The sequence below is a fragment of the Natrix helvetica genome, assembly GCF_964273705.1.
Source record: "Natrix helvetica genome assembly, chromosome: 5".
Classification (NCBI taxonomy): Eukaryota; Metazoa; Chordata; class Lepidosauria; order Squamata; family Natricidae; genus Natrix; species Natrix helvetica.
The window spans coordinates 153,877,001-153,903,891 of NC_138551.1; the positions used below are offsets into that span (position 1 = coordinate 153,877,001).

Sequence of the window (26,891 nt, forward strand, 5' to 3'; positions counted from 1 at the left end):
CCCCTTTCTCCTTTTCCCTCCTCATCCTCCCTCCTTTCTTCTTCCCCTCTTTCCCCCCTCCTCCCTTCTCCTCCTCCTTCCCCTCTCTCCTCCCTTACTTCCTCTGCTTTTATCCTTTCTTCCTTTCCCTCCTCATCCTCCCTCCTTTCCGTTGTGGCCCTTGCTGTATTTTCTTTCTCTGAAGGATTCTCGGGCTGGATCATTCCAGCGATCCCGACTTTATATTTACATAAAAATAATTTTCTCTATAACATTCTACTTCCCCGTAATAAATCCACTTGTGCCATTTTTGACTTGTATACTGGTACTTTAATGCTTTTCTATTTTCCCCCTTCCCCTCCCCCCAATTTGATAATGTGTCGGCTGAGTTGTTTATTCTGTGCTAGCTCAAGAGACTTTTGCCCCCCTCCGTCCAGCACCCCAACTTCACAATCCCCATCGACCCAACATGGAGGACGGGCAGCTTTCTTGACGTAAAAAAGGCAACTCGGGGTACTAAAGGCGGCTGTCAGGACTTCGAGGAAGGCTAAATCACCCTGCGGAGCTCAGGAAAGTTAACTCTATTGCTGGGGAGCAGGGCAGCAAAATTTTGCAATCCAGCCAGAGTTCTTTCTACTTCATCTTATACCTGGGCAAAATCTTGGAAGACAACCGAGAGTTTCCGCTTCATCTTATACCGTGGTGAGCCGAGGTGGCGCAGTGGTCAAAGTGCAGTACTGCAGGCTACTTCTGCTGACTGCCGGCTGCCAGCAATTTGGCAGTTCAAATCTCACCAGGCTCAAGGTTGACTCAGCCTCCTGTCCTTCCGAGGTGGGTCAAATGAGGAGCCAAAATTGTTGGGGGGGGGGCCAAGAAGCTGACTCTGCAAACTGCTTAGAGAGGGCTGTATAGCACCCTGAAGCCGTGTATAAGTGTAGGTTCTATTGCTACACCTAACAAATTTGGGACGGGGTTATAGTTTGAATTTGTGGCCCTTGTTTCGCTTCTGGTGTTCTCTAAAAGTCCCCCCGACCCCCTTTTCCACTGGGGGAGGGGATTTCTCCTTAAGGCAATGGAGGAGCCCAACGGGGGGGGGGGGGTAAAAGGAGGCAGGATTTCATTTCTTGGGACCTTTGCCAAGGTTGGCCCATCGCTCACCGGGCAGGGAGTGGATGAATTCGTAGACGTCCTCCACATTCCACTTGGTGGGCTCGCTCGGCAGGAAGTGGCGCTCCATGCCCACCAGATCCCGCAGGTGGACATCCGGCAGTTCCGTGTCTCGCTCGCCCTGGCGCCGGCGGGAGGCGGAGGAGCTGGCCGAGATGGGGGAGAGAGGCTCTTCGTAGCTGGAGTTGTCCGAGCAGCGGCTGGAGTCCTCTTGTCCGTGACCGAGTTGGAGAGAGCTGGGTACCGCCACGGGCGCAGAACTGGGGGGCAAGGAGGCCGTTGCCTACGGGCCCAAACAGGATACAAACCAGATTGACAGAGCTGCTTTCATACCCGTTCTCGCTCAGAAATAGATCGTCTGTACGGAATGGCAGGTAGTCCTCAACGTACGACCACAACGGAGCCCAAAGTTTACGTGAAGTGAAACATTTGTTAAGTGAGTTTTGCCCCATTTTACGACCTTCCTGGCCACATTTGTTAAGTGAATCACTGAAAGTGTTAAATTAGCAACATGGTTGTTAAGTGAATGAGATGCCAAGTGTGCAAATTTTGATCATGTGACCAAGGGGAGGGGGCAGTGTGAAAAACGGCCATAAGACACTTTTTTCAGTGCTGTTGTAACTTCGAATGGCTGCTAAATGAGCTGTTGAGGATTACCTATAAGACCGAAAAGGGCAAAATCTTCTGAATTTCTCCACTTCAGGAAAGGTTCCGAATTTCCCTTTCTTAAGAAAACACCCCAAAGTTCCTGCCCATCCCCCACCAAGCTAACCGTTTTTTTGCTTTCTTTCGTGAGCGGGGGAAGGGCTCCCTTGCAGGGTCGGCGTCGGCAGTGCGCAGGCGTGTTCGGTTTCTGCAGCTTGCTGCGGTCCGGATGGAAGAGTCCCACTCGCTTGGTGCAACCCACATTATACCTAGGGGAGGGGACAGAGAGGTTAATACGCTGCTGCGGTGGAGAAGGACCAAGACCAAGTCTCCCATCCGAATCTCAGCCAGGCCCGACCCTGCTTAGCTTGGAGTGGCCCCAGACTTCGCTCCCTAGAGGATGCCGGGACATTCTTGGCGTTGGTCCAAGAGAGTCAACTCAAACCGAGAGATGGGTAGGAAGTAAATTTGATAATTACGGGTAGTCCTCGAGTTACAACAATTCATTTAGTGACCGTTCAAACTTAAAACGGCAGTGAAAAAAAAGTGACTTATGACCGTTTTTCACACTTATGACCGTTGTATGGTCACCTGATGAAAGGACGTTTGGCAACTGACTCATATTTACGACGGTCAGAGAGTGTCCCGAGGTCACGTGGACCCCTCTGGGGACCTTCTGACGAGCAAACTCAATGAGGGAAAGCAGGCTCACTTCACAGACGTGTGACTAACAACCGCAGAGATTCATTTAGCAACGGAAGGTCGTAGAATGGGGCAAAACTCTCTTAAATATCACACTTGGGAACAGAAATTTTGGGCTCAGAAGAAAAGATATAAGACGTATAAAAAGAAGAAAAAGAGGGGGGAAAATATAGGAACAGTTGATTAGTAAAATGAAATGAAATATATTAATCATGGCAATAGTAAATATGAGTGAATTATACTCATACTTTTAAATGTGGAAATTAATTATGTTAAATGTTTACTACATTAAGAAAATTGAATTTGAAGACACTTGTTAATTATAGATAACAGATGGAAAGGAAATGATAAATTTGGTTTATCTCTAAAGAGAAGAAAAAATTGAACTGTTTATGTATATAATAAAAATTAAAAGTTGGAAAATATAAGAAAACAAATACGGCTAAAATTGGAAATGGAAAAGGAAATATAATGTAGAATGAATTATGTATACGTGAAAAGGTTAAAGGGGGAAAACCGGACAATGCTCTGTTTACAAAAGAATTTTAATTATGTAAAAAAACATTAAAAAAACCCCTTTGTTTGCAAAGAAATTTTGGGCTCAGTTGTGATCGTAACTCGAGGACTGCATCGGATGCGATCCCAACACATCTGCAGCAGCCCAGGAAGGACCGTCGGCATTGACACAATCCCCATCAGTCAATTGCAGAAGGCAGCTCAACTTGGGGCAGCTTGCAACCTGCGACCAGGCCTTTAATGCCATCACACAACCACGGCTGCCTCTCACAGCAGGTCCTTGGGGAGGACTCAACAGGTGGCCAAAAACAGCCAAACTCCCGCCTGAACCCCTGACGGACTCTGAGGGCCAAGTGTAATAGTGGCAAGGGGCTGTCCTTCCCGGCGTTAAACCTGGTTTAGGGGTTTGCCCTGCGATGACGGGCAAAGGGGCCCAAACCTCCCAGGGGTTTCGGAGGTACCTCTTGGCACACGCCGTGGAGCAGAAGCGCTTCGAACGCTTGAATTTGTACGCAAAGTCCAGGCGGCCGCAAAGCTCGCATTTCAACTTTGGGGGAGACGCCTCGTCTTTGGATTCTGTGGGGGGAGAGAGAGCAAAATATTTCAGTCAAGGCCAGGCACGAGGAGACCCCCCCCATCCCGGGGGCCGCACAAAGGGGGCCAGTTTGCTGCAGGGCACTCCAGGAGGAAGGAACGGAAGGGGGAGCAATGCAGGAAGACCCCTGTACCCCCAATTTTAAAAGGCTCAGGAAAACGGCTCCCAGCCCCCAGAATTCATGCATGGCTCATTCCCTCTGCAGAAGTGAAGAGACCTGGGGGTGGGGGAGGCAGGTGGGGGCAGAAATTGGGCAAGGAGACCCTTGTTTTTCTTCTGCTTCCGGAGGCCCCCCAAGGCACCACCCCGACTCCAGCCGAGAGGCATTCTGCGCACGCTCAGAGTTCCCCATCTCCCCATCCTTTCCCTGACCCACCTTGCAGGTAGGGGTCTTCCATCTCGGAGTCGGTGGTGGTCTCTTGCAGTTGGGGCTTCTCCGCCAGGACCGCCTGTGCATACTTCTTCTTCAGGTTCCCCACCAGCAGAGAGGAGCGGCCCACCTGGCCGATGAAGAGCAAGGTGGGGATTTAGAGAGCCCACCCCCACCCAAAAATAGATTTTGGGGGACAGCAAGAATTGGGAGTCGAGGAAAAGGCTGAATTCCCCACCTGGGGAAGCTCTGGAGCACATGCCCACCCCTCCACCCTCAAAATGAAGCCCCCCCCAGGCACTCCCCACTTTCATCCCACCCACCCCACCAGGCTCATTCTGCACCCCATCCAATTTTTCTCTTAAAAACCCCATTTCAGATGGGGAGGGGGCAGAGAAAGAGAGAGACAGACATAGAGAGAGGGGGGGGGGAGGAGAGAGAGGGAGGGAGAGAGGAAGAGAGGGAGAGAAAGATGGAGGGAGGGAGGGGGAGAGTGAAAGAGAGACACACAGAGAGAGGGAGAGAGGGGGAAGAGAAGGAGAGGGGGAGAGTGAAAGAGAGAGGGGGGACAGAGAGAGAGGGAGAGAGACACACACATAGAGAGGGAGGGGGAGAGAAAGAGAGACAGAGAGAGAGGAGGGAGAGGGGGAGGGAGAGAGGAAGAGAAAGACAGAGGGAGGGAGGGGGGAGAGAGAAAGAGAGACACACACATAGAGAGGGAGAGAGGGGGGAGAGAAAGAGAGACAGAGAGAGGAGGAGGGAGAAGGGGAGAGAGAGAGGAAGAGAAAGACAGAGGGAGGGAGGGGGAGAGTGAAAGAGAGAGACACAGAGAGAAAGAGAGACACACACAGAGAGGGAGAGAGGGGGGAGAGAAGAAGAGACAGAGAGAGGGGGGAGGGAGAGAGAGGGGGAGAGTGAAAGAGAGGGGGGACAGAGAGAGGGAGAGAGACACAGAGAGAGAGAGAGGGAGAGAGAGCAGGAGGGAGAGAAAGAGAGAGACACACACATATAGTGAGGGAGAGAGGGGAGAGAGAAGGAGAGAGAAAGAGAGAGGGGGAGAAAGAGTGTGTGGGGGGGGGAAGAGGGAGAGACGTACCGGGAACGGTTCAGCCCCTTCCTGGATGACGAAGCCTTCGATCAGGTGAGTGAGGATTTGGGGCTTCACGATGGCTTGGGGGGGCAGCTTGTTCTCCCCGTTCTGGGGCAGGGCGCTGGGAACGGTGGAGGGAGCACCGCCGTTTCCTGATGTCATGCCGGGGCTGCTGGGGTCTGGGGGCGTGCGAACGCTGCCGGGGGTCGCCTCTGCCGGGGGGGGGGAGAGAGAGAGAGAGAGGGAGAGAGAGCCAGGAGGGGCAGGCGTGAGGCAGGGTTCGCAGACAAAGGCAGAGGCCCCGGGCGCAAGGCAGCCCTGCCCCTCCCACCCTGCCCTCATTACCATACAGCTGACTCCCCCCCCCCTTTGCCCGAGACCCACGCTGGACAGCCCCCAGCCCCTCGCTCAGGAGGCCGGAGAAGCACGGCTACACAATCCCAACAGCCCTGGGCAGCCCTGGCTGGGAGAGTCCCTGGAGCTCCCTGAGCTGCTGCGTGGTTTCCCTGCCAGACGTTTCATGACCCACTTTCGGTAACCTCATTGGAGCTACTAAGACTCTACTCCCAGCACTAATCAATTAGTAAAACTAAGCAGTTTGCTAGCACTGGTGAGGTCGCCTAGTTGGGCCATGAAACGTCTGCAAGAACCCCCCCCCCCCCACGGAGCCTCAGGGAGCACCAAAGGAGACCCTTTCATTTCAACCCTGGGCTGCAAACGATTCTCTTCTGTGCCAACCCTGATTGCGCACAATCCCCCCTCCCTCGTTTTAAATTCAGCTCCCGACACACTGACACACCAAAGGGACTAGGAGCTTGAAAGCCATGTCAGCAAGCACAAAAGCCAGACCCAGAGACTCGGGGTTTCTTGCAGTTCTAGTTGGGCAAGGAGGTCGCAAGACGAGGACTGGGCTGTCCTTCCTGGTCCCACTTGGGGAACCTGGTTTTGGGGAGTCAGGAAGCGCCTCGTGCTTTGAAAGCTGCTTGCGTTGAGCTTCTGTTGGCAGGAAAAGCAGCACGAAGGTAACTTTTCCGTTGGCCAAAGGGGGTCTTCTCAATTCCCACCACGAGCTCCGTTCGGACCGCCAGTGCAAGGGAAAGTTTTGCTTTTGTTCGTATTCATATTTCCGAAGGCACAAACTCCTATGAGTCGCTATCTCCCCCACCCCAAAATAACCCAAAAGGGGGGGAAAACCCCGATTATAGGACAATCACAACTAGGCGAGACTTGCATTCACCCTAAAAACGGTGCATTTCGGGGGAAATGCAAACCCTGAAATGAAACCAGACACGTTTTCCATCCTGGGATCTGGGATCCAAAGTGGCGAGAAAAGGGTGGCAAAATGGTACCCCAAATTTCCCATCGCCAAGGGATGTGTCACACCCATCACTTCATACTTGCAACTCAAGCGTGCAAATTTCGGCAGGGCCCAGATATATTTTTATAACAACATTCTGTTGTGATCTAACATGAAAAGTTACAAGATTTTTTTGGAGATGATGAGGATGGTTATTTCTGGGATAAGGAGTGGCTTCGTGTGAACTCAGTGAGGACTAGAAACTTCAGGAGGCTGTGGAAAGGACACAAAGCACAGTTCTACCTGCTGCCGCCTACCTGTGTGGCTAAAATTTTTCCCTTCCTCTGATTCCTGATTTACGTTGAGTAAATGGTTTTATAGAAGCAAACAAACAGAAAACCAAGGCATTCACTCCTACGTAGCTAAATAAGAAATAAAATAAACACCAATGAGATTCATTCATAGGAAGACAGAAAGTGCTTTGGGAGATGAATATGCAGCTTCCGGGTTGTGTTCCTTGTTCACAACGGGGTTTATCATGCTGGTTGTGTTCCTTGTTTACAAATCCTACATTTGGGGAGGGAATTCCAGTGTCCAAAAACACGTTATCGACACTTTGTCTTTTCCCTCTTATCTCTTTCTCTCCAACAAGCAAGGCCTACAACCCAAATTATCCAGCGGTAACTCCAGACCGGTTGGCAAAGAAGGAAGAATTCTTGGCCTGTGCAAAGGAGTGATAAAAATAACAAAACCACCCAGGTTTCTGGACCTCATGATGTCCGAAGCAGGATGTTTACACAGGCAGAAAGCTTTGGTTGTAAACAAGAGACATTCTGGCCAAAAAGAATGGCCGTTCACGGAAGGAATCACCACCGTATCCACAAGGAATTGTGGGAGAACGAGGAACAGGGCCTCGCATGTTTACACACGGTTTTCTGCTCAAAAAGCACCACAGATTTGCAAAAGAGAGAAAGAAGAAGTTTCCTTCCCTCTTTTATTCCGCAGAGAGCAGAGGGAGGAGACGCTGAGGCCCGTTGGTATCGCTCAGGAGTTCCAAGCTGTGTAACGGGGGGGGGGAAGGGGGAGAACGGTCCTGAGGTGACACACACAAGGCTTTGCACGCCAAGCCGCCTGGCGACACACACACACACACGCATGAGCGAGCTTGTTGCTCTCTCACTCGCTCGTCCGCCTTTGCAATGCCCTGGAGATGCGGCACTCCCTGCTCGCGCACCTCCCCGCCCTCCCCGGCGCAGTAGCAATGCGTGCAGCCTTCACAACAGAAGCCAACAGGCGCACTTTGCAAGGCATGCTGGGAGCAGCCTGGGTCAACAAAAGACGCCCAGCTGCCCACCACGGCCGAGGCTCCTGCGGGAAGATAGCTTTGCCAGTTTCCCTCCGCCCTGCTTGGCTTGCCAAAGGAAGAACCGCCAAGCGGCACCGTTTGAGGAATCGCATACACCTCTTGTCTCGTCCCCAAAGTCCAGCTTAAGAATTGGGGGACCCAATTCTTATCTCTGCTGTACCCCCAAAGTAAGCCTCCCTGGTGGGATTGGTCCATAGCGTGCTTGAGCAGGAGGTTGGACTAGAAGACCTCTAAGGTCCCTTCCAACTGGCGTATTCTGTTTTCCTGACTCGGGAACAAGGTGTGGTTGTAAGCCAAGGACCGACTTTGTGCCTCTAGTACTAACCGACTCAAGAGAAAGACGCTTTCCAAACAAGAGTTTGTGCGTGCGTGTGTGAATGCTGGACACCCTATCTCGGTTAGTTGATTAGCCAGGTTCAAAATCCCCACCAAACCACGGACTATCTCTAACTAAATAAAATAGTTGCAAGGACATGGGAATCTTGAAATACACAAAACTGATCCTTTGAAGCAAATTCGCTCAGCTGCTTCTAAAAGATTTAAGCAGACAGAAACATTCCAAGAATTCGGACACATGCAAAACTCACTTAAATCTCATCTAAGGATTTCAGCGAAGGTGTTTTTGCACACACAAAAAAAGAAAACTCATCTAAGGATTTCAGCGAAGGTGTGTTTTCGCTGGTTTCCAAACTTAAAGGAGTCCAGAAAAGTCCCAAAATATTCTGATTTACAGTTGGGGGAAAAACCAGCAGCAGCTGGCGGATAAACTCCCACACCACGCATGAGCCGTGTTTTCTCCAAGAGTTGATCTGTCACGTGAGAAGCCACGAGTGGCAAGCCAAAGGCAGGGTTCAGGCAAGGCCCCTTAGCCCCCCAAAGTTACTTTAAATCCGGCCTCCGGAGAGCAGGAGGTGTCTGCAAAACAGGAATCGAAGGTTTTGATTGGCTGGATTAACTGTGGTTCCACAAAGAGGGTTGGACTAGAAGACCTCCGAGGTCCCTTCCAACTTTATTCTCCTGTTTTTCTGCTCTCCCAAAAACGGAAGGGGAGTGCTCAGCGTCAACACACAACGCATGCGCAGGGAAGGAAGCGCTGGCACGGAAGCCCTGGCAGGGGGGGGGCAGTGAGTCACAACACAAAAGGAGCAAACCCCACCCCTCACTCAGCTGTGAGCCTGGAATGATTGTGGTTTTCTGTTCTCACGCTCAGGATTTGGGGAGCGAGCTTTGCCACCCCACTTGCACACTCGATGCTGGTCTCTCGGTGCAAATCCACCCAGGCTGGGCTCTGAACCCCTCCCCCCTCCCGCACACACACACACACACACACACACACCTCCCCAAGCGTGGCCATAATCCAATCAGGCCCAGGCTGCCTCCTTTGAGAGGCCATCTGGACTCACAATGCAAATTCGAGCTGGCTTGGAAAGCAACGGAAGCCCTTCACCCATCAAGCCCACCCCCACTGGGAATCCCTGGCCATGTGGTGCTCCCACCGGAAGGACGGGGCAGCCAACCCCTCCCTCCCTGGAGAGCTGGAGGGGGCCCAGGCCGCATCTCTGCGGGAGTCACCACCGTTCTCTTATTTATTTTGTGTTGATTTATCTGCCTCCCACCCATCTCACATCGAAAGGAATCTGGGCATCTGGCTGAAGGCCTCTCAGAAGCAGCGGCCCCCAAAACAAATGGGGGAGGGTCTCTTTTCAAAGAGAAGAAGAATTAACTTGTTGCTGGGGACATTTAATCAATTCTCTCATTACAATCGCTTAGAGGATAAAATAGTAGGGTTGGGAGGGGCCTTGGAGGTCTTCTAGTCCAACCCCCTGCTCAAGCAGGAGACCCTCTACCATTTCAGACAGGGGGCTGTCCAGTCTCCTCTTGAAGACTTCCAGCCTAGGAGCACCCACCACTTCTGGAGGCCAGCTGTTCCACTGGCTAATTGTCCTCTCTGTCAGGAAGTTTCTCCTTGGTTCCAGGTTGCTGGGATTGGATTCAGAACTGATTTCCGGAAGCAGAGGAAGGGAAGGAAGGGAACCACAAGGGGGATCTGCTAAGCGACGGACGGAAGGACTATTTACATTAGTCATAAAAAGCTGCCTTTGCGTCCCCCCCCCACCCGCCAACCACCCGCCACTTCCTGGAAACAAGAATCCTCTGACAGACACTCAGCTCTGAAAAAAAATATTGAATCGATCTCACTCAAAACAACAAAGCAGTGAGCCAAGTGACAACATCCCTCCAGGAAAGACGAGCAAACGTCAGTCACGGGGGGGGGGGGGGGGGGAAGGAAGATTTTGAGCAAGCCGCCCCTCCCTCCCGGTCTCACCTCTTTACAGAGTTAGCTTCTCCATAGGTGACCCAGAAGCCCCCCTTTCCCCTCGGGGGGGGTTTGCAGAGGAAGGAACGAGGGCTTCTCCCACAGGTCATAATTTAGGGAGAAGTTTGGGAAGCAAACCGGGGGGGGGGGAAGGGGAGCACCTGGTGGGGAGGGGGCCTCACTTGAGCAGGAAGAGAGAGAAGGGAGAGAAAGGAAATAAGTGGGGCACTGAACCCCCCCCCCACGGCACTGTGATAAAGTCCCCCCAACTCCGTAGCGCTGTTTCTCAACCGTAGCCACCTTAAAATGTCCGGATTTCAACTCCCAGAATCATCCCCCCCCCCCCAGCCAACATGAGGTTCAAAAAATATAACTGAAAAAGTTTGAGAAAGTAGCTCAAAGCAAACACGCCCCCTGCCCCCCCCACAAAAAAATAAAGATTCTGCTGGGTATAAGAGGAGGGCAAAGTAGAGAGAAACAGGCTGGCAAATTTCTGTGACCAACAATAAACAACCTTCCCGACAACAAGCGGATTCTCTCCACTGTCTCCACTTGGCCTACCTCAAAGGGCTGGCGGGGAGGTTGTGTTAAAACCAGACCATTCAGGTCAGCCACCCAGTTTACAACCCAGCAATAAACAAGGGCAGCATCTGTTGGAGGAGTTTGTGAGTCCTGGCTAATGTCAACACCTGGGTGTTTTGATAACCCGGGTCAGGCCTTGGGGGCTGTGTGAAGGGTGAGGCAAATCAGGGGAAAGATTTAGAGACAGCACGGCTGGGGGGCAGGGACCCTGACTGGCTACCCCCCAACCTATCCCCTCCCCCCCAAGGCACTCCCAGCTCAAGAGAAGGCTGGAGAAAAGCACGATGGGCCTTGCAGTCCCAAAACATCAGAAGGATTCATTAGGGGACAAGATGCTTCCCATCTGAAAGGGGCTCCTGAAGCCATTTCAAACAATGCCAAAACCCCCTCTTGCCCCCCCCCACAAGAGAACCCAATCCTGGATGGGAGTTGTAGTCCAAGCCAGGCCAACGAGGCCCCCAAGTCCCAACAACGGCTGTGACTCAAAAGACGCGTTTCTAAGAGCCCCGAAGGGGAGCAAACTCCCGCTTCTCCGGCCGCCCCCCATCCCGCCTCACTCAGGATCCCCAGACCCGAAAGGAGCTGGCCAGCTGGGAAGCATGGGCGCTGGAGTCCCACAAAGGAATCCATCGCGCTTTCCTCCGGGGGCAGCCCGTTTCACAGCCCAGGTTTAGCCATCAGGTTCCCACGCGGGGCGGAGCAGCTGCTTGGCTCCACAGGAGACCCCCAGCCCCCCCCCAGTCTCCCCCCCTCCCTCCCTCCCTGGGGTAGGAGGCGCGGCGAGGAAAGGGGGGGTCCTCTCCCAAAAGGGCCCCCCAAGGCCAAGGGAACCCGGGGGGGGGGGAGACCCACGGCAGACGCGCTGCGCCCCCTCCCCGAGGACAAAGCCCCCCCAGGCTCCAGTCGCCGCCGCTTCCCGCCCTTACCTGCGTCCACCTGAGTCACCTGCGCCGCCGCGCCGCCCGGCCCGCCCAGCTCCCCATCCGCGCTGGGCTCGGGCGGCGGCAGAAGGGCCGGTGGGCCGCGGGGGAAGCAACAGCAGCGGGGGAGGCCGGCCGGGGCGTCGCGGGGCTCGGGGCGCGAACAATGCCGCCCGCCGCGCCGAGGGAGGAGAAGCCGGACGGGGAGGCGCCGGGACCGCAGCCCCCTCCTCCCCCGCCCCCGCCCCCGCCCCGACGCCGCTCATTGGCCGCGCCCGGGGCCGCCTCGCCCGCCAGGATCCAGCGCAGCGCAGCGCCCCCTCGCCGGACAGCTCCTCGGCGCTGCTCCGGGACGCCGCCCGGCTCCCCTGCCCCGACCCCCGCCCAGCACTGCCCGCCCGGCTCCGGAAGGAGGATGCTCCGCTCCTACGACCGCTTTTCCCTCCCCCGGGATCCTAACCCTAACTTAACACACACACCCCAAGCGCCAGCCTCTCCCGGGGCCTGGGAAAGCAGCCCAGCGACCCCCGCCGCTTGCAGGGAAAGGTTGGGGAAGTTGGGAGTGGCCCCTGGAGGTCTTCTAGTCCAGCCCACGGAGCCTATGCTAGGGGAGAGTTTGGGGGTTGGGAAACCCCTCCCGGGTCCCATCTGGCTGCTCTGCGGATCACTCAGGAGGTCCCCGTGAGAAGAGGAGGGTCGGAAGGAGGAAGAGGGGGGGGGAGAGGAAAGGAGAGAAGGAAAGAGGAGGGAGGAGAGGGAAGGAGAAAGTAGAGAAGGAAGGAGGGAGGGTAGGAGAAAAGGGGAGTGGAGTGAAATGTACCGGATGGCAGGAAAACAATCTCGATTCTGCCCTTCAGTTTGAATTCTTACAAATGTTCAAAGACAACACGTAATATTGATAATATCTATAAGAATGTAATATTTGTGAATGTATGTATGGGAATAAAAATATAAGAAGTAAAAGTATAATATAGAGAGAGTATTTAAATAAGGATATAACTTAGGATAGTGATATAGAGGTTTTTGTAAATAGGATTGTTATGCAAAGTATGGATACACGATTTGGAAAAGCTGTTACACAAGTGTAAATTTGTGTTTTATTTTTAAATGTTGGGAAGTGTAATAAATACTATTAAAAAAAGAGGGAGTAAAAATAAAAAACTTTTAAAAAAAGAACATGGTTGGAAGGGACCTGGGAGGGGGAGGGGCAAGACCTGGGGCTCTAGCTGGGTCACGAAACATCTGCAAGAAAACAACCAAGTTCAGAGAAAACCCAGGACCCCACAATCTTCTTCCTCCTCCTCCTCTTTGCAGCCTCCCCTCCACTGTAACACTGATGATGTTACCTAGTTGGGTCATTAAACGTCTGCAAGAACCCCCCCCCCCTCCTTAGCTCAACCCTGAGCTACCCATATTGATTGGTAGGTCTTCCAGGCCAACCGCCTGTTCGAGCAGGAGACCCTCCCCCAAAACCATTCATTTTTGTGCAGGGAAAAAGAAAACGAAAGGAAAACTCTCACCTATCCAGGAAAATTCCCTTATCCGCTCACCTGCGATTCCCGCAGCTGCCACAAACAGTGGGCAGACCCCTCCCCAAGTGCCAGGGCTGGGCTCATGGCAAGGGGGTGGGCTGGCTGGCTGGCTGCTCCCAACCAGATTTAAACAAGGGGGGGGCTAGATTTGGGGGTGGGTGGGATGTGTTGGCAGAAGGAATGCCCATTAGGTTCTTCCTTTGTCTAATCTTATTAGTTCTGCCAAACACCTTCAACTGCCCAGGCCACAAGACAGAGGCCGGGCTTTTCAACACACACATACAGACACAGACACACACTTTTTTTGCACTGCAACAATTCTGGAGGGTCTGTAACCCACCTGTGCATTTGTACCAGGTGGAATGAGAGGGCAGACGGGGTGGGTGGGTGGGTGGGTGGGGGTTGCTCCTATGAGCCCTGCCCCCAAGAGGCCCAGACACCCCTCCAAAAAGAACCTTCCCAAATTGGAGCCCTCCTCCAAATGACGCCCATCCCACATCAGGACTACAAATCCCAGGATTCCCAGCTAATCCAGCAAGAAGGCATCTCCTTTGTTTTAGGCTCAGGGGCCACTGGTTGGGGAGGGTCAAAGGTCACCCTCTGCCTCTGAATGACAGGGGGGGGCGAGGGCTGCCCAAACAAGCCCCCTCCCCCATAATCCAGGACAAAGGGCTGGGCTGGAAAGCAAACAAAACAGGCAAAGCCTAAATAATGCTTATATTTATTCTGGGTTTATTTGATTTTTTTCTTTCTCTCTGTATAGGTGGTTGAATCTTTGCAAAAATCAGAGAAGGAGGGGAAGCTAATTTTAAGCTAAATTTAAATCAAACCTAAATTTAAGGTTAAATTGAGCTTCCCTTTCTTCTCAGATAGAAATTTAAATTTGAACTGAAGGACGGAAGGGACGGATTTTTTTAATGTCGGATTGAGAGGTTGGCTAAGGGGGCCAGAAGGCGGATTCTCCCCACATCACGGCCGGCTTTTGCCCCACTGTGGGACGGACGAAGGAGTTTCTGAGTCTACAAAGAAGGGAAGAGCCAAGTAGCCGGAGTTGGAAGGGGCTTTGGAGGTCATTTAGTCCAGCCCTGGGGCCACGTGATCGCCACTGGCAACCTTCTGACAAGCCACGCCCATAGGGAAGCCAGATTCGCTTAACAGCAGTGATTCACTTAAGAACCGTGGCAAAAGTTGTAAAACGGGGCAAAACCGATTTAACAAGCTGCCTCGTTTAGCCATGGGAATTTGAAGCTCTGTTGTGGTCGTAAGTCGCAACTTAACGGCAGTGAGGTCTTCGACCTCCATGGGAGAAGAAAAGGTCGTAAAATCGGGGCGTGACACACACACACACACACACACACACACACGCTTAGCAAGGGAAATTCAGTTCCCCATCGCGGTCGGTCGTAAGTCGAGGCTTATGGTAAGGGAAGAAATGACACTCAAGGACCAGTTGGCCTCGGGGTGGGGTGGGGTGGGGGGGGAGGTATTTTTCACCTTGCAGCATCTGAGCATTGTGGCCACGGGTGCAAATTCAGGCATCTTCCCTGAAAAATTTGATTTGTTGTAAATGCAACCGGTTGGGAGTTCGGGGGGGGGGGCGGGGGGGGCACCCGATCTTTGCAGGCTTTTTCCAGATGTCTTTACATGTTTCTACTGAAACAGCAGCTGGAGGCAAGGGGGGATGTGTGTGTGTGTGTGTGTGTGTGTGTGTGTGTGTGTATGAAATGGGAGTTTGCATGAGAGAAAGACAGCTGCTTCTGGTGGGGGGGGCAGGTGTGCCCTGTGTTTCCCCCCCAATTCCCCCCCCCCGCTTCTCAGCAGGACCCCCCCCCCATGCATTTTCCACAAAGGCCTGTAGCTTCCAAGTAGTATTGTCCAGCCTTGGGGGGGGCACAGATTATCTTGCCCCCCCCTGGAGAATGCAGATGTGATCTCAACCCTCCCAAGGGAGGGGGGGGCATGCTGAAGTTTCTCTCCATTTAACTGGCGTGAAGGGGCGGGGGGGGGGGGGAAGCCGGATCAGGAATCCAGCTGTGGGGTGAAGCGGAGAGGGCAGCCCTATTGTCTTTGGGAGAGTTGCGCCCCCTCCCCAAAAAATGTCTGCAGAGCAGACAAAAGGCAGTTCCCGGCCCCCTCCCCAGCCACAGATCGGGGAGGGACAGCCCCCTCAGCTGGGGGGTGGATATTTCTGGGCCAGAAAGGAAGCTGGGTAAAAACAACAACAAAGGGGACCCCGATTTCGTCACAGGGATGGGGGAAGCATTTAAGGAACTCCATTTTGCTGTTTTCATGGCTGCTAGGACCCCCTCCCCACAGTTAAAAGGCTCCTTTATTTCACCCCCTTCGAAGGGTCACTAAAGCGACGGTTGCAAGCCCACAGATACCCCTTGACCTACGACCAAAAGGGGGCCCCAAAATAGTGTTTTACAAGCCCCTCCAACTCATAACCTTTGCCTCTGAGCAGCGAGCATTAAAAAACAAGGCTCCGAAATAAAGAATGCAGGCAGTCCTCAACATACGACGGTTCACTTAGTGACCAAAGTTACAACGGCCCTGAAAAAAAGGGACCGGTGACCATTTTTCACCTTTAATGAGTGTGGTGGCCTCCCCGGGGTCCACACGATCAGAGTTGGAAAGCGGACTCGTGTTTATGACGGTCCCGGGGTCACGTTTTGCGACCTCCTGACAAGCCCTCCCCATTTGGGCCAGGCCGTGAGAGCCCATCATCCCCGCCCAGACCCCTTCAGAGCCAAGGGGCTTCTGCAGGTAGACTGCCCTGAAGAGGGAGGTTCCTCTCAGTGATCCCCAAGGAAGCCACTTTCCCCAGATTCCTGGGAACGGAGCGGGTCGCCTGGGCTTTTCCTACCGTGTGGCAGGGGTCCGTTGCCCTCGGGAGCCGGTGGTGGTTTGGGAGGGGCCGACGGAGACGTGCAGGCAGCCTCGAGAACAGCCGGATCTTTCCGGAGACCCTCCGGGACGCCCAGGGGCAGCTGCCAACCGAGAAAGGAAGCGAAGAAAAGCATCAGAAGAGAGTCCAGAAATGCAAGGGCCACGACGGAAGGAGGGAGGAAGAGGAGGGAAAAGGAGGAAGCAGAGGAAGTAAGGGAGGGGAAGTAAGAGGAGGAGGAGAAGAGAGGGGGAGGGGGGAAAGAGAGGGGAAGAAGAAAGGAGGAAGAGGAGGGAAAAGGAGAAAGGGAAAGGAGAGGAAATAAGGGAGGGGAAGTAAGAGTAGGAGAGAGGGGGAGGAGGAGGAGGAGGAGGAGAAGAGAGGAGGAGGGAGGAAAGAAGGGAAGAAGAAAGGAGGGAAAAGGAGAAAGGGAAAAGGAGAGGAAGTAAGGGAGGGGTGGTAACAGGAGGAGAGAGAGGGGAAGGAGAAGAAGAGGGGGGAGGGAGAGGGTGGGGGAGAGGAGGAAAGAAGAAGGTAGAGAAAGGAGGTTGGGAGGAAAGAAAGGAGGAAGGAGTAGGGTGGTTGCAAAATAAGATGGATATGGGGGGGGGGGGAGAAAACGAACCCAATTATGCTTTTTATATCTTTAAACAGATTGTGATAAACGCTAGAAGACGGCAGATAAAATACCAATGGCGCCTATGAGAATGTATATTTGTGAATGTATATGGGAATATACATTTTACCCCCAAAAAAGAAGAAGAAAAAGTCCAAAAATGCAAAGAACTTTTCCTGATGATTGGTGGGAAAGAATATTTGCACCTTGGGGTTGAACTGTGGGGGTCTTTGGGCTGTTTCCTTGCAGACGTTTCGTGACCCAACTAGGTAACATCATCAGTGCTGGAAGGGAGAGGGGCTTATGGCAGAGGAGGAGGAGGAGGAGGAGGAGGAGGAGGAGGAGGAGGAGGAGGAGGAAGACTGTGGGGTCGTTGGGGGCTCTCTCAGCTGGGTGGTTTTCTTGCAGACGTTTTGTGACCCAGCTAGGGAACATCATCAGGTTAGCTAGCACTGATGACGTTACCTAGTCTGACGATGAAAGGTCTGGAAGAAAACCACCCAGCTCAGTCCAACCCTGAGCTACGGAAACCAGGGGCCCAGAGCAGGTTAGGTTTCCCTGGCTGGACGCGCGTGGGGTAGCCATCCGCCAATTCGGAGCAGGGGTCAGATTGGATGACCTTGAGGGGGGCCTTCCGAATCTAAATTCCAAGCACAAAAGCCTCCCTGGGAGTCCAGGGCAGAGTCCCCCACCTAGAAATCACGGACCCCCTCACACACTCACCGTCCCAACAGGCGGCTGGAGCTGGAGAACGACGGCAGGCGAGGGTTGGAACTTGTGCTGAGTCGTGGGGTTCGGACACCCGGCGGGACGTCCGTCTGTCCGCTGCAGCAGCCCCAGGGCAGGAGGGCCAGGGAGGTGCGGGGACGGCGACGTGTGGCTGGAATTCGCCTTGTGCTGGGCGGGGGGCTGGCAGGCTGGCAGGTGGGCCGAGGGGGGGCTGGTGGGGGTGGGTGTGCTGAAGGCTTGCAGGTGGGGGGGCTTGGGCTGAAGCTGCTGCTGGATCACAAACTGGTGCGGGAGGGGCTTGGGCGGAGGCAGAGTCTGGCCCGGGGGATAAGCTGGAGAAAAAAAAAAAGGGGGGGGGAACAGAAAAGACCATCACTTTCCCCCAGGGAGACGTAAAGCCTGCTCCCAGCTTCCCTTCCTCTGGGCTCTCTTAGGCAGAAGCATGGCTTTCTTTACTCAGGGCAAAAGAAAAGGAGAATGAAAAAGAGAAGGGGGAAAAGGAGGGAGGGAGGAGAGAAGGGAGAGAAGGAGGAAACTGAGAGAATGAAGGGGGGGAAGGAGCGAGGGGAAGGAAGGAAGAGGGAGGGGGAGGAGAGAAGAAGGAGAGGGAGGAGAGAGGAAGGAGAGGAAGGGAGGGAGGGAAGGAAGGAAGGAAGGAAGGAAAAGAGGGAGGGAGGGAGGAAGGAAGGAAGGAAGGAAAAGAGGGAGGGAGGAAAGGCCTGGGACCGCACGGAGGCTCCCCTCCCCGTGTCCTTCCACCACCCTACCTCTCCCGGGGCCATGCCACCTTCGCAGGGACTCACCTGGGGCAATCGGTGGGTGAGGGGTGGCGGGAGGGCCTGTCCGGTTGGGGGCGCTGCCTCGCCCGTCCACGGCGGCCTCTGTCCCGTTGCTGCCGCTGCCCCCTTCCCCTTTCCTCAGCTGCTCGGAGAGGAGCTCCTGCCCGCCTTCCTTGGCGCCCTTCGCCTGAGCCGCGGGGGAGGGGGAGGAGGAGGCGAACGCGGAGCACGGGGAGGAGGAATGGCTGCCGTTATTCAGAGCGGGTTTGATAGCCACGGCGGGGGGCGCCAGCGCCTGACCCACAGGGGAGCTCAGCGCCTGGCTAACCGCTTGCTGCGTCCGGAGAGCGGGATTCTGCACCTGGGCACAAGACAAAGCTTCCAGCTACAACCACTCCTTGACTTACAACCCGCCGTTCAAGGTTACAACCGCACCGTAAAAAGGGACGGAGGGCCGTTTTTCCACACTTAACGACCACTGCAGCATCTCCATGGTCACGCAACCGACTCATATTTACGACCGGCTTCAATGTCACCGTTGGTCCCTTTTGGAGACCAACGAACTCAATGGGGGAAGCCTGATTCACTTAGCCACCACATTGCCGGCTTAACCTCTGCAGCGATTCGCTTAACGACGGTGACAAGGAAGGTCGTAAAGGAAGGGGGGGCAAAATCCACGTAAGAGCGGCCTTTGCCCAGCCGTGGAGATTGGGGCTCCCCGTGCAGGGAAGGCACCTGGAGGGACCTTACCTGAGGTGCGGTGGTGGGGACGGGGGGCTGCCTGCTGCTGCTGCTGGTCCCCTCGGGCTGGACGGCGGCCACGGTGGGGGTGAAGATGAGCTGGGGGGACAAAGGAACAGCGCGGCCTAGGCTCCTAGCTACTTGCATTAAGCTTGTCTGCTGAGCCTGAAAATCACAGGAAATAGTTCCCCCGTTGCTGATCCCAGCCAGCCAAGCCCAGCAAAACACAGAAGACAGGACAACGGGGCTGGGAGGGGCCCCGGAGGTCCTCTAGTCCAACCCCCTGCTCAAGCAGGAGACCTGATATCATCCTGGTCAAACGGCTGTCCAGTCTCTTCTTGAAAACTTCATCCAGTGATGGAGCAGCCTTAACATCTGGATCAGCTGCTCTCAGGAAATTCCTCCTTGTTTTGAGGTCTCAGAATACAGGATGAGAGAGTTGGGAGGGACCCCGGAGGTCTTCTAGTCCAGCCCCCTGCTCAAGCAGGGAGACCCTCCTCGGTTCCAGACCATCGTCTATGGAGATTCTCAATCATCAAGGTCACGGCTATCCCCAAATGCTTCTTGTGTTTTTTCCCCCTTTGAAAACATTTCACCTCCCGTCCCAGGAGCTTCTTCGGTTCTACCTTCTTCACTGTCCCAGGATCACATGATCCCTTTGGGGGACCTTCTGACAAGCCAGGGAGAAGCCGGCTTCACTTAACGGGGGTTGGCAAGGAAGCTCATAAAGTGGGGCAGAACTCACCTCCCCACCGTCTCGCTTAGCAACGGTTAGTTGGGCCCCCGATTGTGATTGTAAGTCGGGGACTACCTGGAATTAAGTCGCTCGGAGGAAGCTGCAATTGCATTTTCTCAACTGCGGCATCAAAAAGGCAACACTGACACACAGTGGGTTTAAGCCCACGGTGGAAGGACCCCTCCCCTCCTGGAGCCAAACTGGGACACACACACACACACACACACACTGGGGGCGTCCCCGACGGAGCATCGCTTACCATCTGCGCCCGGAGGTACATCTGCGCCTGACTCGCACTCAGGGCGGGGTTGCTGGTATTGCCCAGAATCACAGCTTGCTGGGCGATGCCCGAGGCGGTGGCGGCTGCAGAATTCGCACTCTGCGCCCGGTTGATGAGCTGGGCCGCCGCAGGGGAGGTGGCCAAATTGATCTGGGGACAAGAGACGAGCGAGTCAGTGAGCCCGGCCGCGTCTAAGGAAAGGGGACCCCCACCCCCACCCCCCTACCACCAGAGGGAAGCTGAGCCAGGCTCCGTCTCACCGTGGGCTGCTGCGTGGTGGGGGTCTGCGTGGCCCCGTTGGAGGAGGGGGAGACGCCCTGCCGGTTGGCTGCCAAGCTGGCCTGCAAAAGTGGGGAGTGGGAGGGGGACCCCCACTGCGTTAAAGTGCCGTTCCCGCAACCTCAGAACCTTATTAAAAGCTTAACAAATAAATAACGAAAACCAGTTTGGTTGAGCTGATGCGGGGAGTCCTCGACTTACAACCGTTCACTTAGGGACCTCAGTTACAACAACCCTGAAGAAAGTGAGTAGTGACCATTTTTCACACTTACGACCGCCGTCGTAAGTCACATGAACAAAATTTGGACACTTGGAGACGGACTCGTATTTATGACGGTCACAGGGGGTCACGTGACACCCACCCCACCCCGTTTTGGGACCTCCTGACAAGCAAAATCAACGTGGGAGCCGGATTCACTTAACGACGGTGGCGTTCCTAAGTTAGTAACTGCAGGGATTCACTTAATGACGGTGGCCAGAGAAGGCTCATTCAACGGGGCACAACTGACTTCCCAACTGTCTCATGTAGCGATAGAAATGTTGGGTCCCACTGTGGTCGTAAACCGAGGACCACCTTTCCCTCTTTTGCAACCTTTGGGGGGGGCTTGGAGTGCCCGAAGAGGAAGACGAGCCCTGTTCCCCCCCCTCCCCGCCCCCACCGGCCGCCCCCCAGGTGAAGCCCCTGCCTTTTTGGGTGGCCTCCCCCTCCCCTCCCCTCCCCCCGGGGTGACACACCTGTTGGATGGCAGCCAGGTTTTGCAGCTGGCTGCTGCCCAGGTGCTGCTGCTGGAGGGCCGCCGTCTGCAGCATCAGGTGCTGTTGCTGGGCTGCGTACATCTGCTGCAGGTATTGGGCGGCTGTGTTTGGTTGTCGGTGCAACGCTTGCTGGATCACCTGCCCAAGGAGAGGAAGAGGAGGAAGAGGAAGAAGGTTGCAAAGAGAGGAAGGCGCCTCCCCCCGTGGCCCCCCACCCCCAGGCATGGAGAGAAAGGGGGCCAAAGCCTCTTCTTCCCCCCCCCCTCAAAAAAAATTCTCACCTGCCTTCTAAGCAAGGCAAGAAAAGGACGGAGATTTTCCCCCTTCCAGGTGCCGCTTGGGCCCCTTTAGAGGCTAAAACCTCCTGCGGTTCTTTTTGCAATCGGGCTTAGGACAATTCATTTAGTGACCGAAGTTACAAAGACACTGAGAAACGGGTCATTTTTCACACTTACGGCCATTGCAGCACACACACACACACACACAGACACACGGTCCCGCCATCAAAATTCAGGCGCTTGGCAACTCGTATTTATGACGGTCGCACTGCCCCAGGGTCGTGTGATCCTCTTTTGTGACCTGAGAAGCCAAGTCCAGGGGGAAGCCGGATTCACTTAAGGACCGTGTGAATCTGGATGGGACACGTGACGTTGTAAACGGTGGTTTGTAAAGGGCAGCTGTGGTCGCTTTCTCCAGCACCCCAAAAATAGATCACGCAGAAGGGACCTCGGAGGTCTTCTAGTCCAACCCCCCTTCCCAAGTCATCAGACCTTATCAGACCCATTTTATCTCTGAAGACACCCACAACTTCTGGAGGAAAAATTTCTCCACTGACTGCTTTCGTTCCGATGATTAAGAAATTTCTCCTGAAATCTAAGTTGCTTCTCTCTCTCCTTGATCAGTTCCCATCCTGGTCCTGCCCTCTGGTTGGGGCATGGGGGGAGGGGGGGGGAAACCCATGCATCTAACCCAAATTCTCCTCTCTCGGTGTGTTGCACCATGCAACGTTTTGGAAACCTTGTGCGTTTTGCAAACCGGCTTACAAAGAAACGGAGAGAAAATTCAGGCATTTTCAACCACGCAACGTTTTGGAAATCTTGCGCGTTTTGCAAAGAAGCTTACCTTTCAAAAACTCAAAGTCCAGGAGAGTTCAAGCGCACAACTTTGTGGAAACCGTGTGTGTTTTGCGAAGAGGCTTACAAAGAAACTCAGATAGCGACCAGCTGCGCTGGGCCACACAACGCTTGGCAAAGCTTGTGCATTTTGTAAACAGGCTTGCAAAGAAAGTCAGATGAGGGAAGGAAACGGGGTTTGAATAAAAAGGGGGTATTTTAAATATCTCACTGCTTCCTCGCCCCCTCGCCATAAATGGAGGGAGGGTCAGATCAAAGGTTAAGCAGCCTCAATGAGGGTCTCCGTGCTTTGACCTTGTAGGCAGGGGATTTGCAAGGGGTCCTGGGGGAGCTATCAAAAGGAGTCATCAATCATCCCCCTGACAGTCTCACTGCAACTCAAAGAATCCAAAAGGAATCCTTGGCAGCCAGGGCCACTTAAACAATGTTGTGCATTTTGTTTCCATAGTGGCACACAATTCCACAGAGGGACACAACACCGATTGGACTCCCTGCCTTCTTCTCAGTGGCAGGAAAGCCCCCGGGGTCTTAATTTGGTTCCCCACCCCCACAAACCAGGGATGGGAAAAACCCCAGAGGGTAGAATATACTTGACTTACGAGCGTCCATTTAGTGACTGTTCAGTTACAGTGAAAAAAAGGGACTTAGGAGCGTTTTTCACTCTTACGACCATTGCAGCACATGCGCGCGCACACACACGCACACACATCGTGGTCACGTGATTGAAAGCCAGGCACTTGGCAACTGGCATGGAGTTATAACGGTTGAGGGTCCCAAAGTCACGAAAACCCCCTTTTGCGAGTCCAGGGGGGAGACGGGTTCACTTAACAACCAGTTTACTAACTTAAGAACTGCAGTGATTCACTTAACAACGAGAAAGTTAGTAAAAGGGGACAAAATCCTCACTTAGCGACCGTCTCGCTTAGCAACAGAAACTTTGGGCTCTGTTGTGCTCATAAGTAGAGGACCAGCTGCATTGGGATTTCTTGAATGTCAAGTACAGAATCCCAGTGTAGATTCTCGGGGTTGTAACTTCAATGAATGTTTTTCTTTCGCAACATCAGCAGCAGTACACACACACACACACACACACACACACACACACACCCAGATCATAAAAGCAGAGAACTTAGAGACACAATCACAAAATCACTGCACCCCCTTCGGTGTACGAGACTTTTCTCCGTCCCAAAGCACTCTTGGTGTGAGGTGTAACCCGACCAGCGAAGGACGGGGGGCTTTTGAGCCCGCACAAAACCTTCGGCCAGTGTGTGTAAGTTTGTGGGTGTGGCAGCGTGCTTGCAAAGGCTGAGCTTGTGGTGTCAGGTTTGTGTGCCCTGCACACCCAGAAGTTGGGCAGATTCAGCCACCGAGGGCGACAACAGGGGACTCGCTCTCCATCAAAAGACCGCAACAACACAAAAGCCCACTTAAAACGAAAACCCGGATGGGGAATCCCTGCACGGCCCTTGCAAACCCTGGAGATCCCCCCCCAAGGAACCAGATGGAAAACAGCCCCGCCCCCCAGGATGAAAAGGGGTTCACAAACAACGCAACCTGGCAACTCTGTCCCCGGGATGGTGGGTTTCCTTGGCTTAAGAAAGCTTCACGCTCGGCTCTTTCCAGGCAGAGATCCCTGGGCTGCGTCCTTCCTGCAGGCAAGGAGGGGGATCCACTGCAGGGGAGATCCCCAGGCAGGATTAAGCCTTGGGGGAGGGGGGAGGGGCTACGGGGCTCTCTAAATCCGAAGGGACAAAGGTTTGGCCTCCCCCTCCCCTCCACCAGGGAAGGAGATTTGGTCCTGGAATAAAGTTTCTGCATCAGAAAGAGTTGCCCTCCACCAGGCCAGTTCCTGGAAAAACACCCATGCACACACGCACGCACACACACACACACACACAAAGAGAGAGAGAGAGAGAGAGAGAGAGAAAGAGAGAGAGAGAGAGAGAGAGAGAGAGGGAGAGAGAGAGAGAGAGAGAGAGAGAGAGAGAGAGAGAGAGAGAGAGGGAGAGAGAGAGAGAGTACCCCCCTCCTCTCTCTCCTCTCCTCTCCATCCCTTGCAAAACGTTATCTGGGTTGTTATCTGGGTTTTTCCCCCCTCCACCGCTATCCTTGGGGGTTTTTTCCACCTGGGGGCCTGCACTCCCCATCCATGCCTGGAGGATAATGGTAATTGTAGTCCAATAGGCTGAGGAGGAAGAGGAGAAAGGCCCTTGTAGCCTGAAGAATTAGCATTTGGCACCTTCGGCTGCCTGGAGAGATTTGGGGGCCACCAGACAAAAACGCAAAGTGGTTTTTGACAGTGTGTGGGAACGGTAAATCTGGGGCGGTTTTTATTTTATCCAATTTTGGCACCTTTAAAACAACAACAACAACAAAAACCAGGACTAGGAACTTTAAATAAGGTTCTCCAACTCTTGGAATGGATGTGCAACTTCAACGTTTCCAAAATTGAATGGTGAAGCTTGAGTGAATCAAGAAGGGACGGGATAGGGAGGACCGTTTGCTCCCTTTTACGCCTTTCCTTGCCACGGTCGCTAAGTGAATTGCTGCAGTTGTTAAATGAGTTACGCAGCTGTGAAGTGAATCTGGATTTCCCGTTGACTTTCCTTGTCCAAAGTCCCAAAAGGGAAATCACGTGACTCCCACCCAGGACTCCGCAACCATCGTACGTCCATGCCAGTTGCCAAGTTGCGGTCGTAAGTGTGGAAAACGGCTGCAAGTCGCTTTTTTCAGTCTCGTTACAACTTCCAACAGTCACTGTTGTAGCTCAAGGACTTTCTGTATTGCAAGCATGATTTGAAAGGATCCGACAGACACCCAGAACGCCACGCCGTAAACCGTGATTTATATACCGCAATGTTGGCCTGTTGCAAGCCTTGGTCACCGTTTGCCTACCGTGTTGTTTGCACCAAGCCACGATTAAGCCAACAATGTTACAAGCTTCATGCCCGTTCAGAAAGGGAACTCACGCAGAGACCCCTCCCAAGGCTGGCTGGAAGGTCATAAGGTCACCTGGGCAGCTTCTTAATTAATTAAGGTTATTTAATTCCTTCTGCATGGTTCATTAGTCTCTGAGCTTGTAACACGGGCGCCCGCCAGGCCACGAAGGGCCACCAGAGGGCGATATTTACCCAAAGATTCCAGATCTGGCACAGGAACCTTGGAAGGGACCCCCAGAGGTCATCTAGTCCAGCCCCACCAGAGAGATTCAGATTCTAACCTTGTTTCCAATGCCCCCGCCATCAATAAATGCTTCCTGGTGAAACCTCCCCGCTTTCAGCTCTTCTTCTCCTCTCTTCCCCACTGATTGCCCCCCAAAATGAATCTAAGGTTAATTGGGGAAGGGTCCTGTGAGGCCAAAAAATGCCCTCTAAACCCCCCCCCTTTCACAAGGGGGGAGAATGGAGGACGTGGCAAGAGTAATCCCCTCTAATCATGCCAGGCGGCTGAAGAGCATGCAGGAACTGTATTCTAGGAAATTGCCGAGTTGGACTTCAAAGGTCATCTAGTCTGACCCACTCTTAAGGCCCAGTGGTGGGAACATGCACTTGGTTTCCTTCCAGTTTGGGCCCCCCAGTCACAGGCCCGGCTGCTCTCGCCTCACCTGGACGGTCTGGCGGTCGGGGATCCCACTGTAGACGGAGATGGGGGCCCCCGTCTGGCGCCCACTGCTGCTGCTGCTGCTGGGGGCCGTGATGGCGGTGGTACTTGTGGCCCCCGGGTTGCTGAGGGGCGGCGGAGTTGGGATCTGCTCGTTCTCCATGGTGACCACGCAGGGCAGCCCGTGAGGAGTTAACGGCCAAGCAGCCCCTGCAGGAAAGAGGAAGAGGGGTGTACATACGTACATACATACATACATACATACATACATACATACATACATGCATACGTATGAAGGGTTCAGTCCTGATCTCGAATCTCGCCCTGTCTGACTTACAACAGCCGCCCCATGGATGCTGCCTGGAAAGACACACAGCATTTGCTGGTTTCCCACTTAGGTGATGCTTGGTCTACTGTGAACACACAAACACACAAACGCACAATGCACAAACACACACACACACACACACACACCTTGCTTTGGAAAATCGCAACCTGACAGTCTCCACAATGGTGAGCTTGTCCCTTCCACAAAAGCCGCAAAGGGAGGATTGTCCCACATACAGGTTTCTCCCTCCTCCCTCCGCTCTTTGGGGCATGTTTATAGGGACCGGCCCCATGTTCCCGGTGCCAATGGGAGGACTAGAACCCGGCTCTTCCCACGCTATCTCTTCCCTCCCTAACCCGTAGGACCTGGCCATTCGAAACCTAGAAATTCTCCCCTTGAAATTTCACTCTCAAACCCTCTGCCACCCCAAACATCTGCTCTCCCAGCCTTGAGGACTAGAAGCTTGCCCAGTCCAATTCAAGGAATAACTTTAGATCAACCAAAAAGCAAGTCCACTCCACCCAGAAAGTGCCACAGTATAACACAGCCCCCCCCCTTGCTGTAAGGACAATTACGGAAAAAAGGTGGGGGTCTCACCTGCTCACCAAACCCCCTCCCCCATCACCTGTTTGCCCCTTACCTTCAGGACCCCGCCATTCTCAGGGACCTCGGCATTGGCAGAAGGCGGGTGTAGCTGACTGGTGCGTGCAAGACCCCCGTTCATCCTCCCTGGCAATGCCCCTCAATCTCACACCCCCCAGAGGGGGCTCCAGGGCATCCCCCCATTTGGACCCCGTCCCTCTTGCCAAATTCCAGCAGCTGCACACAGCCCCCCCTCCCAGGGATGCTGGGAGGCGATGCTGCAGAGGCTGTGCCCAGGCACCTTTTGGGGAGGGGGTCTGTCTCAGGGGCTCAATCCCCCCCCCACAAGCCTTTGTTCCGCTCA

At 54.0% G+C, this 26,891-nt stretch overlaps 1 protein-coding gene across 6 annotated transcripts in view; it reads right to left on the reverse strand.

Annotated features, from left to right (window-relative positions):
- Positions 1-26,891, reverse strand: part of PHC2 (polyhomeotic homolog 2) — a 34,243-nt gene that overhangs the window by 1,645 nt on the left and 5,707 nt on the right. The window contains exons 2-14 of one of the 6 annotated variants that reach the window (XM_081954931.1): positions 25,622-25,827; positions 20,861-21,019; positions 20,107-20,187; positions 19,826-19,996; positions 18,840-18,929; positions 18,114-18,450; positions 17,305-17,642; positions 15,945-16,068; positions 5,071-5,276; positions 3,981-4,104; positions 3,471-3,585; positions 1,919-2,060; positions 1,138-1,429 (exon numbers count right to left, since the gene is read on the reverse strand). In XM_081954931.1, the coding sequence (XP_081811057.1) occupies positions 1,138-1,429; positions 1,919-2,060; positions 3,471-3,585; positions 3,981-4,104; positions 5,071-5,276; positions 15,945-16,068; positions 17,305-17,642; positions 18,114-18,450; positions 18,840-18,929; positions 19,826-19,996; positions 20,107-20,187; positions 20,861-21,019; positions 25,622-25,780 (2,338 nt within the window). In that variant the 5' untranslated portion in view covers positions 25,781-25,827. Of the gene's footprint in view, positions 1-1,137; positions 1,430-1,918; positions 2,061-3,470; positions 3,586-3,980; positions 4,105-5,070; positions 5,277-11,552; positions 11,705-15,944; positions 16,069-17,304; positions 17,643-18,113; positions 18,451-18,839; positions 18,996-19,825; positions 19,997-20,106; positions 20,188-20,860; positions 21,020-25,621; positions 25,828-26,891 lie in introns of those variants that run through there. The other 5 variants (XM_081954930.1, XM_081954929.1, XM_081954932.1 and 2 more) reach the window with 5 other exon arrangements.